This window comes from Leucoraja erinacea, chromosome 1 (genome assembly GCF_028641065.1).
Source record: "Leucoraja erinacea ecotype New England chromosome 1, Leri_hhj_1, whole genome shotgun sequence".
NCBI lineage: Eukaryota > Metazoa > Chordata > Chondrichthyes > Rajiformes > Rajidae > Leucoraja > Leucoraja erinaceus.
Window position 1 is genome coordinate 93694551 of NC_073377.1, and position 18135 is coordinate 93712685.

General features: G+C 42.9%; 1 protein-coding gene across 1 annotated transcript in view; it reads left to right on the plus strand.

Annotated features, from left to right (window-relative positions):
- Positions 1-18135, plus strand: part of wdr1 (WD repeat domain 1) — a 75537-nt gene that overhangs the window by 52188 nt on the left and 5214 nt on the right. Inside the window, exons 10-14 of the mRNA XM_055639093.1 lie at positions 3172-3328; positions 5059-5146; positions 5528-5638; positions 7915-8091; positions 12373-12523. Coding sequence (XP_055495068.1) covers positions 3172-3328; positions 5059-5146; positions 5528-5638; positions 7915-8091; positions 12373-12523 — 684 coding nt within the window. The remainder of the gene's footprint in view (positions 1-3171; positions 3329-5058; positions 5147-5527; positions 5639-7914; positions 8092-12372; positions 12524-18135) is intronic.

Here is an 18135-nt window from a genome sequence, read left to right on the forward strand (position 1 = left end):
AAAGTTTCCCCCTTCACCCCTACACCACCACCACCACATAAAATCCCTCCAAACTAACTGACTAACATTTATGCAATGATTCTCCCGGTCTCCGGGGAGGAGGCAGCTGCTCCAGACTTTTCAAGCCGCCCGCGCTACCTACCTAATCTACGCTAAAAATCTTCCATTCTGAAATCCGAAAATGTCCGAAATCCGACAAGTGTCTGGTCCCAAGGCTTTCGGATAAAAGGTTGTGCACCTGTACCTCACTTATCCAAATTAAACGTATCGCCATTCTTCAGTCAACTTGCTCAGCTGATCAAAATGCCACTGTAATTATTGATGACTGTCTTCACTGTCCATCTATCTCAAGGGCCTGTCCGACTATACGAGGTAATTCAAGAGTTCTCCCGAGTTTCCCCTGATTCTAACTTGGAGAATTACGGTAATAGCCGCTCGTAGGTACTCGGGGCTCTCGTGGACATTTTTACAACATGTTGAAAAATCTTCACGAGCTTAACGTGTTTCCCGAGAACTTGCCGTTAGTGTTACGAGCCGCTAAGAGACGTTCCGAGCTCCGACATACCCGCTATGTACATTCTACGTACTTACCACGCGTTTGATTTTTTTTAAAACTCGGGAGAGCTCTTGAATTACCTCGTACAATGGGACAGGCCCTTTAGTGTCATAAATAGTGTGTTAAATCAAACGTCTTGTAGATTCTCATCCTAATTGTAGATGACAAACAGCAAATGGCTCAGCACCAATTCTTGAAGCATACCACTAGTTGCAGACCTTCAGAATGAAAAACTACCTTCCACCTTCACCATGTTTCCTGCCATGAAGCCAATTTTGTATCCAGTTGGCGAGTTCTCCCTAGCGTCCATGCAATCTTACTTCCCAGAGCAACCAACCAAACAGAATCTTATCAAAGGCCTTGATACTTTCATAGCTTTCTAGGTTACTTCACCAAAATACTCATCAACTTCGTGAGACATGATCCTCCATGCACAAGAACATGCTGACTATCCCTAATTAGCCACTCTTTCCAAATACATCTATCTTATCCCTCAGAATCTCTTCCTGTACCTTTCCTATCATGAATGATGGGCTTACTGCCCTATGGTTCCTAAACTTTTCTTTGCAGCCATTCTTAAATTGAGCCATCTTCCAGCACCTTATCTATATTTAACAATGATTCATGTTTATCCACAATGTCCTTGTATATATCTGATCAGACCTGAAGGAGTTATCTACCATCATGTTTTGGGATGTCCAGCACGTCTATGACTAATACAGACTGTCCTCAAGATATCTCCATTAACTTTCTCAAGTTGGCTAGTCTTCGTGTTGGCATGGTAAAAACCAGAGGACAAATATTGAGGACCTATCCTGTCTCTTTCGGCACCATACATGGATGACCATTTAGGTTTCTGAGGGCCCTCTTCTTTCTAGTTACCCTTTTTCCTACAACATAATCACTTTGGAATTTTATCTGCCAAAGCTATCTGGTGCTCTCTTCTTTCCCCCTCATTTCTTTGCATGTGCTTCGCAGTCCCTGAATCATCTGGGGATGCACTTGTTTCCAACTGCCTAAATCTGACCCATGCCTATTTTCCTAACCGGAATCTCAATTTGAGAAAATGTCACCATTCCTTCTCTTTAGAGATGCTGCCTGTCCTGCTGAGTTACTCCAGCATTTTGTGTCTATCTTCATTTCTCTTCAGCCAGGATTTGTTATTCCCGCATACGTTGCCCTTCACTCTAACAGGACTAGCTTTCCTTGACCTCTGGGGAAAAAAAAAAAGTCCCACTTTTCAGATGTCCTTTGCCCACAAACCGCCTACTCCAATCAACTTTTTCAAGTTCATGTCTAATACCATCAAAGTTGTCATTGCGCCAATTTAGAACTTTAACTTGTGGACCAGCCCTGTCATTATCCTTAATTATTCTAACGTTAATAGTGTGGTGGTTACTGGTCCTAAAAGGCTTGCCCACTGCCACTTCAGTGACTTGCTTTGCCCAATACCCAAAGAGTAGGTCAAGCTTTGTTATCTCCCTTGTCAGGCCCTTATTCCTTGAGGAAATCCTGAACACACTTGACAAATTCAAATTGTCTTCATAATTTTTACTAAATCATGCTCCGTAAGGGCTTGAAATGAACAAATTTCTCTTGTAGGGGTTTTTATGTAACACTTGCAGACTAATTTTGTTTTGTCCCTTTTCTTATATACTACAGTTAATGGGAAGCCTGTGCTTCTGATTCGATTGACCACTGACTAGCCCACCATTGGACCACTGTAAAACAAAACATACTTCCATGCTTGTCAATTTGGCAATTGTCCTCAACTTTTACAAATTCATTTTGATGCAAAACAGTTTTTTCTTTTTTTAACCATTTTAATTTTGTAAATTAATTTATGGCTGCTTATCAGATTTGCATTCAGTGTTATTAAAATGGCACCAGTTCAGAAACATTAGACTAAAATGGTGGTCTACTGGTAAAATGTGTGAATTTCCAAGGTCTTTTTTGTTGAAGTTTCTGTGTTAATAGACAATAGGTGCAGGAGTGGGCCATTCGACCCTTCGAGTCAGCACCACCATTCACTGTGACCATGGCTGATCATCCACAATCCGTATCCCGTTCCTGCCTTCTCCCCATAATCCCTTGACTACGCTATCTTTAAGAGCTCTTTCTAACTCGCTCTTGAAAGCATCCAGAGAAACTGCCTTCTGAGGCAGACAATTCCACAGATTCACAACTCGTTGGGTGAAAAAGATTTTCCTCATCTCCGTTCAAAATGACCTACCCCTTATTCTTAAACTGTGGCCCCGGGTTCTGCACTCTCCCAACATCGGGAACTTGTTTCCTGCCTCTAGCGTGTCCAATCCATTAATCTTTTATATTTTAATAAGATCCCCTCTCTTCCTTCTAAATTCCAGTGTATACAAGCCCAATCGCTTCTTTCTTTCAACATATGACAGTCCAGCTATCCTTGGAATTAACCTTGTGAACCTACGCTGCTCTCTCAATAGTAAGAATGTCCTTCCTCAAAATTGTAGAATAAAACTGCACACAATACTCCAGGTGTGGTCTCACCAGGGCCCTGTACAACTGCAGAAGGATCTCTTGCTTCTATACTTCACTCTTGTTATGAAGGCCATGTTTTCCTTGATTTATATGATTATCACATTACTGGGATGCTCTCTCTGGGGAGAATGATGCTTTTACAGGGAAAGGACATACCAATATGGTATCATCTTTGGTGATCAATGATGACGATGAACTTGTCAGTTGTGGTATGGATGATACTGTGCGTTTCACCAATTTGATCAAGAAAGAATACAAGTAAGACATAATTTATGTTTTCTAATTCCATTAACTATTTAACCTAGCACACCAGATGTAATCCCTTCTCTGGGTTAAAAGAATGTTATGGTTGCCAAATAAATTGTTTGGGATGTGAAAATAATTTGGGGAGAGTAACTTGTGAACATAATGGAAATCAAAAACAATTGTGGAGAAGGTGCTGAGGTGTCTGTCCTTTCTACTTATGCACTGCAAGGGTATGGGCTGGCTACTTACAGATTGTCTGTTATCAACTTGTTGATGACAAAATTTCCACAATTAAGGATACTATGCACCACTGAAGGGCTGTGCAGTTAAGTATGATTTTCTACTCATGTCAGCATAAACTTTGTCCACAAAATGACTGACATAAAGGTTGACATCTGACTGAGCTAGGCTTAGGCAAATGCAAAGGTTAGCAAAATAAAAAACAAGAAACTGCAATTCATTAGAATCTGCAATTTAAAAAAAAACTACAGGAGATGCTTAACAAATCAGACAATACCTGTGGAGAGAAAATGGCATTAATGTTTCAGGACTGAATGCTTGGGAAATAAAACTTCAGAAACAAAATGTTTGATCGTAAATTATCATAATAAATAAACATGCATAAATGAGCTTGATATCCCTGTGCCAGATTTAGATTTGTGCTTCAGTGGCCTGAATCTCCAACATCTGTGAAGCTACTTCAAGTTTATGATCCATCTCTGGACTTCCCTTTGGAGTCCATTGAATACATGACATTGAATAATTTGCCATTCAGAAATTTGTTGCTTGAGCTTAACTAACAAGGTATTGAACCTTCTATGCCTTGAAGAATTGCCATATTTGTTATCATTTGCAGGTGGTTCATGCCACAAGTCTCCCCTGCCTGCAAGTTGCACTTATGTTTCAACATGTTTCTCATGTTTAAGTAGATAGGATTTAAAATCTATTACAGACTGCTGCTCGATTAAGTCCTCCTGCACAGTAATGGAGGGTAGAACGTGTAGATATGGTAGCCAGTTTTATTTTTGTACTTAATGTCAATAATGGTGAAAATATAGGGAAGTACTTCTGAATCCTTGTGGATTCAAACTTCAGTCCATTAAGGGAAAGAGAGACTGGACCTTGAAATTTATTCATTTTGAATATGTTTAACAAGATGTTGGTGAGACTGCATTTGCAAGAGTTTGTTCAGTTTGGGTTACCTTGCTACAGGAGAAATATTGTTAAGTTGTAAAGATTGCAGGGAAGATTTACAGGGATGTTGCCAGGACTTGTGGGACAGGCTAGGACTATCCTTCATGGAGCATGGCTACATGATGGCTAATCTTTTAAAGGTGTATGAGATCACGAGAGGAATAGATAGGGTGAAAACTTCAGTCTTTTACAATGACTAGGGGATTCAAGAACCAGAAAGCATTGGTGTAAGGTTAGAGGGGAAATATTTAATAGAATGTATGGGGCAACTCTTTCCACACAGAATATATGGTGGTTATATGGAACAAGCTGCCAGGGGAAGTAGGTGCAATTGGCATTTAAAAGACAATTGAACAGATCTGCCCATAAAGGTTTGGAGGACTATGGGTCAAATGCAGCCAAATGGACGTGTAGATGGGGGCCATTTTGGTTGACATAGACAAGTTGGGCCAAAGTGCTCATTTAGGTGCTGTAAGATGCTAACTATATGAAGGAATAATGTTCAAGTTCATGAGCAATTTGCTCTACGTATTGTATTTCATTTATAGTCCTCAAGACACAGTAAAGATGGATACCCAACCGAAGAACGTAGCAGTTGGTCCTGGTGGCTATACTGTTGTCACTTCCATTGGCCAGGTAATTTTAAACGATTGCTGCTTGATGTTTGGATTTAGGTTTATAGAACAATATACATTGTTATATGTAGTGCAGAGGGTAAGCAAGATTGAGTTCAGCCATTACCTTGTTCTGTTTTATTGGTCAAACAATGTAATCCATTTTAAATTTGCCTCTACTCCCAAGGTTGTTTTGAAAAATAAGCTTATTTTTCAAATTTGTCTCCCGTTTATAACATAATTGAGTCTAATTGTGCATATGTACAAATTCTTTACACGCTTATCATAATGTGTATTTGAACTGGATGCATTCAATTAGCTCATTTAGCTTGTGATTCTTAACTTTTAAAACTGACACCGAAAGCTTGTGTAATGAGGCTATTAAATATGCTTGTATGCACAGATTGTACTCCTGAAGGACAAGAAAAAGGTTTTTGCAATTGACAATCTTGATTACGAAGCGGAAACTGTAGCAATTCATCCTGGAGGAGAAACTGTGGCTGTGGGAGGAAATGTAAGACTCTTTCACTGCTTTTGGGGGAGTTTTTGAAATTTAATGAAAATTACTGAAAAAGAATTTCAGTCTGGTAACAATTAACATGTGACAGTAAAAAACGATATTGACTATTGACGATCTGTGGATGTACCCTTTGAGATTGCGTATTCCCTTAATTATAGCATTTCTCCAAATGTTGGAAAAACATTTGTCGAAAGGTACCCTTTCCTGCCATGAAGCCAATTCTGGGTCCAGATTAAAACTCTTTCTAAGATCTTATGACCTTTTACTATTTCAAATCTACGCCACCATTTGCAATTTTGAATGATGCTAAAATCCATGTCAAATTGGCTGTCTATCAACTATTTCTCTCAACACTAAAATAATTAATTGTCAGACACATTCTCCCCTGAATATACCCATGCCATTTGCCCTTGCTTAATCTGTGGATTTTTAAATGAAAAGTTATATTATACATTTTATACAATTATATTAAAGTCTACAGAGTGATTTAGGCCATTTGGAAGAATGGGTTGAAAGATGGCAGTTGGAGTTTAATGCTGATAAATGTGGGGTGCTACACCTTGGCAGGACAAATCAAAATAGGACGTACATGGTAAATGGTAGCGAATTGAAGAATACAGTTGAACAGAGGGATCTGGGAATAACCGTGCATAGTTCCTTGAAGGTGGAATCTCATATAGATAGGGTGGTAAAGAAAGCTTTTGGTATGCTAGTCTTTATAAATCAGAGCATTGAGTATAGAAGCTGAGATGTAATGTTAAAATTGTACAAGGCATTGGTGAGACCAAATCTGGAATATGGTGTACAATGTTGGTCGCCCAATTATAGGAAGGATGTCAACAAAATAGAGAGAGTACAGAGGAGATTTACTAGAATGTTGCCTGGGTTTCAACAACTAGGTTACAGAGAAAGGTTGAATAAGTTAGGTCTTTATTCTCTGGAGCGCAGAAGGTTAAGGGGGGACTTGATAGAGGTCTTTACAATGATGAGAGGGATAGACAGAGTTGATGTGGATCAGCTTTTCCCTTTGAGAATAGGGAAGATTCAAACAAGAGGACATGACTTCAGAATTAAGGGACAGAAGTTTAGGGGTAACATGAGGGCGGGACTTCTTTACTCGGAGAATGGTAGCGGTGTGGAATGAGCTTCCAGTGGACGTGGTGGAGGCAGGTTCGTTGGTATCATTTAAAAATAAATTGGATAGGCATATGGATGAGAAGGGAATGGAGGATTATGGTATGAGTGCAGGCAGGTGGGACTGAGGGAAAAAAAGGTGTTTGGCACGGACTTGTAGGGCCGAGATGGCCTGTTCCCGTGCTGCAATTGTTATATGGTTATACATTGGGATTAATTCCAATGCCTTTCCCACCATAGTAGTTTAAATAAATAGATTTTTTTTAAAAGGTGGAAATGCATAGCAGATCAAGTTACAGCCATGGAAAAAGAAACAGTTGATATTTTGGCTCCATGATCTTTTTTCAGAGATGGGAAGAAGAGAAAACAAGTTTAGTTAGCAGACGGTGAGGAGGGGTATAACAAAGGGAATATCTCTGCTAGACTGGATGCTCTAATATGGTAGTTAAAGGACAGTTACGATCAGAATTTCTGTATCAGTACATTGTATTGTTAATGGTAAGGCTATGGGACATGTCTGACAAGTCAGAGTATTCAATAAAAAAAAGAAAAATATCTGCCTAAAAAGTCGCCTAAGTGGGACAGGCAAATCTAGAACCTATCATTCTCCACCTTAAAAAATATTCATGGAATTCAATGAATTCCCCAGTTTCACCACCCTTTGACTAAATAAATTCCTCCTCATCTCCTTCCTAAAGGTACATCCTTTTATCCTGAGGCTATGGCCTCTGTTCCTGGATTCTCCCACATTCACTCTATCCAGTCCTTCAAGTTTCAAACTTGCTTTCAGATTTGCTCCCTTATAAACCATTTGGAGGCTCAGCAATATGATCTGTCCTTTAATTCATCCCATAAAGCTTCACTTGATCTTCCTAATATAGTGTTTATTACTCTTATGTGTCTTTCATTAACATTCAATATTGCTGCTCCTTTTGGTGATCATCGACTGCGTTTTTCCGTGAGCCAGTGGAAATTTGTGGTGTATTTTTTTTTTTTTTTAAATTCACAGACTGAATATATAAATGTCAACTTGATCCATTGTGCTTTATGATTACTTTTCTTTTAAGCTTTTTCATTTTTTACAAATTTAAGTTTTTTGTGAATTAAATCAAACTACTGTATTTGTTCTTTTAAAGGATGGCAAAATATACCTGTATTCTATTCGAGGTTCCACTCTGCAGAAAAATGACTGTGTATTGGAATTTGAGAACAAAGCCTCAGTGAATGCTCTATCTTATTCACCTGATGGTGCTATCCTGGCTGCCTGTTGTGCAAGTAAAGTAATGACATATAATGTTGCGGATGGATATCAGGTATTAATTTCCATTTTCTGCAATAAGCTTAAGAATAACTCCTTGTATGATAGCTGTAACACCTCAAGATGAATACAGAATTGTATTATTTTTGATTAGATTATTTAGTTGATCTTTTCCATATGCAACCTATATAGTTTGATTTCTCAAATAGAATGCATTTGAACCACCTTGATGTTAGTTAAATCGAGATTTGTAACCAAATGCAGAGTTTTTAACCTGCCATTTATCAACATATTTGCAGTTTACATGCTATTCCTCAATCAAACCACTAAGACCTTGGCCTTTTGCTCTGCATCAACACCCTATATTTAAATTCATAAATTATTATGGCACAGAAGAGCCCACTCAGCCTGGCAAAGCTAACTGACTTCTTAAAGAACAAACCTGTCTGTCACTACTTTGCATGTCCCCACAGTCCTACAAACTATCCTCTTTCAAGTGCTTATCCAGTTCTCTTTTGGGAGTAAAAGTCCTGAATGAATGTTTTCTTTATAAACATATTCTGGGGCATAACTATTATGCACAGATAGTATTTGGCATAACTTTTGATCTTTTGACTGCTATTTAAAATTTCTCTTCTAATCTTCAAACAACTTGCTAATGCCAACCTGTTGGTTCCTTTAACATAATCATTATTGAATTAGATTATGTATGATGTTGTACACATCTGCAACACTACAATCATTTAATTGTGGATGTCCACACCAACCCATCTCAAATTGCAGATTGAAAGAAATCATATGATCACTACCTCCAAGCGGTTCCTTTACCTCGAGTTCTCTTATCAAATCTGGATCATTGGACCAGGGACCACATTTTAAGAATAAGGAGTAATCCATTTAGAACAGAGTCGAGGAAACACTTTTCCTCACAGAGGGTTGTGAGTTTGTGGAATTCTCTGCCTCGGAGGGCGGTGGAGGCAGATTCTCTGGATGCTTTCAAGAGAGAGCTAGATAGGGCTCTTTATAAAAAAAGAAGAAAAAAAGTCAGGGATTTGGGGAGAAGGCAGGAATGGGGTACTGATCGGGGATGATCTGCCATGGTCACATTAAACGGCGGTGCTGGCTCGAAGGGCCGAATGGCCTACTCCTGCACCTATTGTCTATTGACAACACTAAATCCAGAATTGCTTTTTCTCTGGTCGGCTCCATTACAAGCTGCTCTAAGAATCCATCTCGGAGGCACTCTACAAACTCTCTTTCTTGGGGTCTGATCCAGCCTGATTTTCCCAGTCTACCTGCATATTGAAATTCTCCCATCATGACAATGGCATTACCTTTGTTACATGCCAGTTTTAACTCCTGCAACTTACACCCTACATCCGGGCTACGATTTGGGCTTCTGTAGATACACCAATTATCGTGTCTTCTTGCCTTTGCAATTCCTCAACTCAATCCACAGTGACTACCTCGTCATTCCCTATGTCTTCCCTCGCAAGGGACTGAATTCCATCCATCACCAGCAGAGCTACCCTCCTCCTCCTCTGCCCACCTGCCTGTCCTTTCTCTAGGATGTATAACCCTGAATATTATGTTACCAGGCCCGATCCTCCTGCAGCCACGTCTCGGCAATCCCCACCATGTCATATCCACCAACCTCTAACTGAGCCTCAAGCTCATCTACTACTACTACTTGTACTTCGCGCATTCAAATACAATACTTTTAATTCCGTATACATCTCACCTTTCACACCAATCCCTATTACACTTGGCCATACTCTCCTATCTTTGTGAGCTTTCTTTCCCATTACTTCTGGGGTCATTAACTATCCATTTACTCCCTGTCCCTTTAACTCCGTCCTTGACTATTCCATTTGACACCCCCCCCCCCCATTTAGTTTAAAACCACCTGTGTCGCAGTGGCAAACCTTACTCCAAAACAGATCCCAGTGGTCTAAGAATCTAAATCCCTACCCCCTGCACCAGTTCCTCAGCCACACATTCATGTCCTGAAACGCCCTTTTCCTGCTCTCGCCAGCACGAGGAACTGGAAGCAAACCGGAGTTTACCACCCTGGAGGTCCTGCTTTTCAGCACTTTTCCGAGCTCTCTAAAATTCACGCTTCAGAATACCCATCCCCTTCTTTCTGACATCGTTTGTGCCAACATGCACTTCAACTTCCTGTTCACCTTCACCCTTGAGGATTTTCTGCACTCTGTCAGTGACATCCTAGATCCTGACACCAGGGAGGCAGCACACCATCCTCGAATCCTGTCTTTGCTGCAGAAACCCCTGTCCATACCTCTCACAATGGAGTCTTCAACTACCACGGCGTTGCCTGACGTCGGCCTCTTTGGTTTTGGCTCAACAGCACTTTTTCGCTTCGCAAGCCAGTGCGCTGCTCAGTGTGGTGACCTCTTTTGTCCCTTCTGAGTGGGTGAACCTGAGGTACAACACCCGGGGAAGTTTGCATTCCATGTTTCCAGCCCTTTTTCATCGTCACCCACCTTCTCTCTTCCAGTTCCTTAGGTGTAACAATCTTACTGTAGGATTCGTTGAGGAATGACTTGGCTTCTCGGACGAACCTGAGGTCATCCACTTGCTTCTCCAGTTCCCCAACACGGTCCTTCAGCAGCTGTACCTGGATGCACTTCTCACATTTGTTGCAACCAGAGGCACCAGCGGGGTCCTTGACCTCCCACATACTGCAAGCATCACACTGAATCAGCTTGTTTGACATCTCCTTCTTTCGCTCTCCTTGTCCAGCGTTTTGCGTAGCCTCCTCGCTGAAGACTCTCGAGCCAAAGACTCGCACTTCCCTCGCTACCGCTCCCTGACAGCACTTGCTTATATTGACTGATAAATTGCCTAATTTACCAATTTGCTCTGGTTTTCTCCTACATTCTAAAGACGTGTGGGTTTGTAGTTGTTAATGATCTGGATGAGGGAATTGAAGGCAATATCTCCAAGTTTGCGGATGACACTAAGCTGGGGGGCAGTGTTAGCTGTGAGGAGGATGCTAGGAGACTGCAGGGTGACTTGGATAGGCTGGGTGAGTGGGCAAATGTTTGGCAGATGCAGTATAATGTGGATAAATGTGAGGTTATCCATTTTGGTGGCAAAAACAGGAAAGCAGACTATTATCTAAATGGTGGCCAATTGGGAAAGGGGGAGATGCAGCGAGACCTGGGTGTCATGGTACACCAGTCATTGAAGGTAGGCATGCAGGTGCAGCAGGCAGTAAAGAAAGCGAATGGTATGTTAGCTTTCATTGCAAAAGGATTTGAGTATAGGAGCAGAGAGGTTCTACTGCAGTTGTACAGGGTCTTGGTGAGACCACACCTGGAGTATTGCGTACAGTTTTGGTCTCCAAATCTGAGGAAGGACATTATTGCCATAGAGGGAGTGCAGAGACGGTTCACCAGACTGATTCCTGGGATGTCAGGACTGTCTTATGAAGAAAGACTGGATAGACTTGGTTTATACTCTCTAGAATTTAGAAGATTGAGAGGGGATCTTATAGAAACTTACAAAATTCTTAAGGGGTTGGACAGGCTAGATGCAGGAAGATTGTTCCCGATGTTAGGGAAGTCCAGGACAAGGGGTCACAGCTTAAGGATAAGGGGGAAATCCTTTAAAAACCGAGATGAGAAGAACTTTTTTCACACAGAGAGTGGTGAATCTCTGGAACTCTCTGCCACAGAGGGTAGTTGAGGCCAGTTCATTGGCTATATTTAAGAGGGAGTTAGATGTGGCCCTTGTGGCTAAGGGGATCAGGGGGTATGGAGAGAAGGCAGGTATGGGATACTGAGTTGGATGATCAGCCATGATCATATTGAATGGCGGTGCAGGCTCGAAGGGCCGAATGGCCTACTCCTGCACCTAATTTCTATGTTTCTATGTAGGATGCAAAACTGGGATAACATAGAACTAATGTATGGGTGATCAACGGTCAGCCTGGGATCAGTGGACCGAAGGGCCTGTTTCCACACGGTACCACTCAAACTGAAACCTATGTTGCTATAGTAATATGGCTCCCAAAGTTTCATTTGAATTCAGTTGATCAATGTCAAAGCCATACATTATTTGACTAAACTCATTGCCTTTGTCCATCCAACCACTTTTAACAATGTTGGATTGATGGATGTAATGTGGATGCACGAGTACTGACCTGTAGTGGAAGAGGCTGCAAATGACCTGAGCTTGGTACCTGGTTTTGCATTGCCAAAAAGAAGCCACAAACAGCAGATGATGTGAGGTGAGTGAGGTAACAGGTAGGTGGAGAAGATGGTGGATTTTAAACTGAACTGAATTGTAATGATGCCAATGTTTCTAACAGGGAACAACTGGCTACTATGGACATCATGCTAAGATTATGTGTATAGGATGGTCTCCAGACAATGAGCACTTTGCAACTGGTGGAATGGATGGATTGATCTTTATTTGGAGCCTGTCTGCTCCAAATCAATCTAAAAGATTCAAACTCTCAGGTATTTCAGAATGTCTTTTTGCTTTTTAAATGTTTTGCATCTAGTTCCTGTCTCAGCTCCTATGTTTCAATCAATCATGTATCATATGATATTTCCATATTATTTTATAGTTATAAATTGATAAGACTATGATCCTGAAAGTGAGTTTTCTCTCCACAACTGTTATCTGGCCTGCTGAGTCTTTCATGATTATTTTTGTGTTTTATTTCAGAATTCCATTATTTTTTTGTTGTTTGCATTTGTGTAATAGCATTGTTACTTATGCTCAGCAGTATTTGTATTATTTTTGGCTTGAATCACAGTGGAGAATGGGACCATAAATGGGAGAAGACTTCAGAGGTAGACTTTTGTGCCTCAAGCCAAACCGTTCCAGTACAGTTACAATACTGACATTATACCTGACATTGTTGGAAACTGCCTGGTTGTGCCTTGTTGATAGAAGATATGGGTTACTTACTGCAAATCGGTATATTCAGTTGGTCTACTCTCAACAAAGTGACAGCAGCTGACATAGATGTTGTCAAACAGCATACATTCACAAATAGCCTATACATTGATACCATTTGGGTTTTGCCAGAGCCCCTCAGTCCAAAGTTTCTCATAACTCTCCTGTTTTTATTACTGTAAAAAATAAAAGAACTGGTGCTTCAGAAGGTATTTGATAAAATGCTTCAGTAAAGTGAAAACATTTGAAAACTCATGATGCAAGACTATTGGGTATAATGTGTATTTTATTGGCTAGCAAGCTGTAATGAGTGTTGTGCCAACTCGTAAGTGTCTCAATTTACAATTTATATAATGATTTTCATTAAGATAGAAGGTATCTACTAAATTAGCTAGAGAACAAAGGTAGGAAAATAAGGTATGAAAAGAAAAAAGGTTACAAGTTCACAAATATAAGTAGAATTAGGCCATACAATCATGGCCATACAGTCCCGGTAGGCGGCGCGACTCGTCAGCAGCGGCCTCTGCAGCCCGTCCGCGTTTTTATTATTTTTTGTCTATGATTCTATGCAGTTTTTGTTATTTTTTGTGGGGGTGGGGTGGGAGGGAGGGGGTAACTTTTAAATCTCTTCCTGCACGGGAGACCCTACCTTTTCTTGTCGGGTCTCTGTTGTCGTTGGGGCTGCAACGAGGAGCGGCCTCCAACAGGAGAAGACCGGGGACTCTGGTGCCGACGACTCACCGTCACCGTCGCGGAGCTGGCCGAGTCCGGAGCAGTGATGGAGCGCTGCTGCTGCTGCGGCCCGACCTCCGGAGATTCGGAGGCTGCAAATGCGGGTCTGGCGGACGGCGGCACCGGGAGCCCGCGGGTCCCTGGAGGGAGACCGCTTTTCAGGGCTCTCGCAACAGCGACTTCTCCCGCCCGAGTTGCGGGGTCGAAGAGCTCCTGGAGCGGGGCCTGACATCACCGCCCTGCGCGGCTTGGAATGGCCGCGGGACTCTGCGAGCGCACGCCGGGGGCTCTAACATCAAGAACCCGGTATGCGACCTCGCACCACCCAGCGTGGCTTTAATGGTCGCGGGACAATTGCCATCGCCAGCCGGGGGCTTTGACTTTGACTCTGACATCGGGGGGGGGGGGGGGGGGGGGGGGGGGGGGAAAGAGTGCAATGGAGAGAAGTTTTTTTGGCCTTCCATCACAGCGATGTGATGGATGTTTATGTAAATGATGTTGTGTCTTGGGTCTGTTTGTTTGTAATGTATGGCTGCAGAAACGGCATTTCGTTTGGACCTCAAGGGGTCCAAGCGACAATTAAATTGAATCTTGATCTTGAATCTTGGCTGATCCCATTTCTCCTAATCCCATTTTCATGCCTCTCCCTTCCCCATAACCCTTGACACCGTTCTAGTCAAGGGATATTGATTGGACTATGAATCTGTCAGATTCAGATTCAGATTCAAGTTTAATTGTCATTGTCAGTGTACAGTACAGAGACAACGAAATGCATTTAGCATCTCCCTTGAAGAGCGACATAGCAAACGATTTGAATTAAAAAAATAATAAGTGTCCGTGGGGGGGGGGGGGGGGGTGATTGGCAGTCACCGAGGTACGTTGTTTAGTAGAGTGACAGCCGCCGGAAAGAAGCTGTTCCTCGACCTGCTGGTTCGGCAACGGAGAGACCTGTAGCGCCTCCCGGATGGTAGGAGGGTAAACAGTCCATGGTTGGGGTGAGAGCAGTCCTTGGCGATGCTGAGCGCCCTCCGCAGACAGCGCTTGCTTTGGACAGACTCAATGGAGGGGAGCGTGGAACCGGTGATGCGTTGGGCAATTTTCACCACCCTCTGCAATGCCTTCCGGTCGGAGACAGAGCAGTTGCCATACCATACTGTGATGCAGTTGGTAAGGATGCTCTCGATTGTGCAGCGGTAGAAGTTCACCAGGATCTGAGGAGACAGATGGACCTTCTTCAGTCTCCTCAGGAAGAAGAGACGCTGATGAGCCTTCTTGATCAGAGTAGAGGTATTGTGGGTCCAAGAGAGGTCATCGGAGATGTTGACTCCCAGGAACCTGAAGCTAGAAACACGTTCCACCTCCGTCCCGTTAATGTGGATGGGGGTGTGCGTGCCGCCTCTGGACTTCCTGAAGTCTACAATGAGCTCCTTGGTCTTCTTGGAGTTAAGGGCCAGGTTGTTGTCAGTGCACCATGCTGCTAAGTGCTGGACCTCCTCCCTGTAGGCCAGCTCATCGTTGTTGCTGATGAGGCCAATCACCGTTGTATCATCTGCATACTTGATGATGGTGTTAGTACCATGTACAGGTGTGCAGTCATAGGTGAAGAGGGAGTAGAGGAGGGGGCTCAGCACACAGCCCTGAGGAACGCCAGTGTTCAGGGTGAGGGTTGAAGAGGTGTGCTTGTCTAACCTCACAGACTGGGGTCTGTTGGTTAGAAAGTCCAGTATCCAGTTGCAGAGGGAGGGGTCGATGCCCAGGTTACCGAGTTTGGTGATCAGTTTTGATGGAATAATGGTGTTGAATGCTGAGCTGTAATCGATGAACAGCATTCTTACATAAGTGTCTCTGTTGTCAAGGTGGGAGAGGGCGGAGTGAAGTGCCGTTGAGATGGCATCCTCCGTACTCCTGTTCTTGCGGTAGGCAAACTGATAGGGATCCAGTGTGGGGGGTAGGCAGCTTTTGAGGTGTGCCAGGACCAGCCTCTCGAAGCACTTGGTGATGATGGGGGTAAGTGCAACTGGGCGGAAGTCGTTGAGGCTTGCCGCAGTGGAGTGTTTTGGCACTGGCACGATGGAGGTGGCTTTAAGGCAAGTGGGGACAACTGCTTGGGCAAGTGACAGGTTGAAGATGTCAGTCCAGACGTCTGTCAGCTGCGCAGCACAGGCACTGAGCACGCGCCCGGGGATGCCGTCAGGGCCAGCAGCCTTACGTGCATTAGTCCTACTCAGTGCCACGTACACGTCGTAGAGGGTGAGTGTGAGGGGTTGGCAGGTAGCACAGCCTTGATGGCTGTCTCTAGATTGTCCCTGTCGAAGCGGCCATAGAAGTGATTAAGCTCCTCAAGGAAGGAGGCGTCGCTGGATGTGGGGGTGATGTTGGAGGGTCTGTAGTCCGTGATGGCCTGGATGCCTTGCCACATGCGTCGGGGGTCGGAGTTGTTGTTGAAGTGCTCCTCAATCCTGAGCTTATGGCAGTGCTTGGCCTTCCTGATGCCCCTCTTCAGGTTAGCCCTGGATGAACTGTAGGCTCGAGCATCGCCTGACCTGAAAGCGGTGTCCTGTGCTTTCAGCAGTAGCCTGACCTCGCTGTCAAATGACATAATATGGGAAAATGATTCAGCAAAAAGCTGTGTACAATATTGGTCTTCATTATAAACAGATGTGATTGCATTGAAAGAAATTCGGAGGAGGCTTGATATATTGATACCAGAAACGGGCAGTTTGTCTCGTGAGGAAAGATTGGACAGGTAGGTTGGAATTGGAAAGAGTGAGAAGAAAGTGATTTGTATTGTACAATATCCTGATTGGTCTTGCCTGGATGGAGGAGTTGTTCCTCTTGTCAGAGTATCTAGAACTGGAGTCCGAGGGTACAGTTTTCTTTCTCTCTCTAGGTCACGAATCTTAAGAACTTTCTTCCTCAACGATTGATTAAGAATAGGGCTTTTACATTTTTTTTTTTAACAGCAGAGTGAGATGGATCTCTGATGTGGTGAAAGATGGGTGATGCAGCAGTAGAGCTGCTGCCTCAGTGCTGGAGACCTGGGTTCAATCCTGACTACGTGCATTCTGTGTAGAGTTTGTATGTTCTCCCAATGACCGCGTGGGTGTTCTCTGGATGCACTGGTTTCCTCCCATATTCTGTGTAGGTTAATTGGCTTTTGTAAATTTTGCCTAGTGTGCAGGATACAAAGGTAGGATAACATAGAACTAGTGTATGGGTTGGCATGGATTCGGAGGGATGGAGAGCCTGTTTCCATGCTGCGTCTCAAACATTACCCACATTGATAAGAATATAAAGTTGACGATGCAGTCTCAACAATGGTCTTGCTTATTGGAAATGCCAAATTTGTATGTTATGATTTCTACCACCGAGGGTAAAGATGACAAGATGCACACCTGGAAACCCTTTAGGGAGGTCACAGTGGCACAGCGGTAGAGTTGCTGCCTTACAGAGAATGCAGCGCCGGAATCCGGGTTCGATCCTGACTACGGGTGCTGTCTGTACGGAGTTTGTATTTTCTCCCCGTGATTTGCATGGGTTTTTTCCAAGATCTTCGGTTTCCTCCCACACTGAAGACATAGTGGTTGTAGGTTAATTGGCTTGGTAAATGTGACAATTGTCCCTAGTGGGTGTAGCGTTAATGTGCGGGGATCGTTGGTCAGTGAGGACCCGGGTGGCCAAAGGGCCTGTTTCCCTGCTGTATCACTAAACTAAACTATGCTAAACCAGAGGAGGCGTACATGGTATTCCACTTGGATAGATTGCAACCTAATGTATGAACGTTGAATTCTCCAGTTTTAGTAACTAATAATCAACATCTACCCTACTGGTCCTCAAACTCCCTATTCTCTAGCACTTTTGGAGCACTCTGATTAGGCCTGCAGTATTTCGAGAATGTTCCCCAGAGCCTTCCCAATAGATGAAAAATTAATGCTAGCTCTACAAATGCCATCCAAGAACTCTGGATTAAAATAAAATCCACATTAACTATTCACTCTGTCTCCCATATCTTGGTTGCTATTTGATTGCAAGGAATAGGGAATTGGAAGCATTCAGTGACTGGTAATGTCCTGCCAAGATCTTGTCTGGGCTACAACTAGTCGCAACATTTATAATCTTGAATTAGTTACAGGTAGTAACCAAGTGAAGGACAAATTGAAGTGTAAGGCAGATTTTCCAGAACAATACCTTGGCCCACAAGGCTTAAATAAGAATTGAGATTACACAAACTAGTGTTATATTCCTTAGAATTTTGAAGATTAAGTTCAAGTTCAAGTGAGTTTATTGTCATGTGTCCCTGTATAGGACAATGAAATTCTTGCTTTGCTTAAGCACACAGAAAAATAGTAGGCATTAGAGTTGAATTCAATGAGGTCTTCAAGGTAATGAGGAGCTGATGGGATTGATTTCGTCCAGAGCTCTTTGTGCAGTCCAA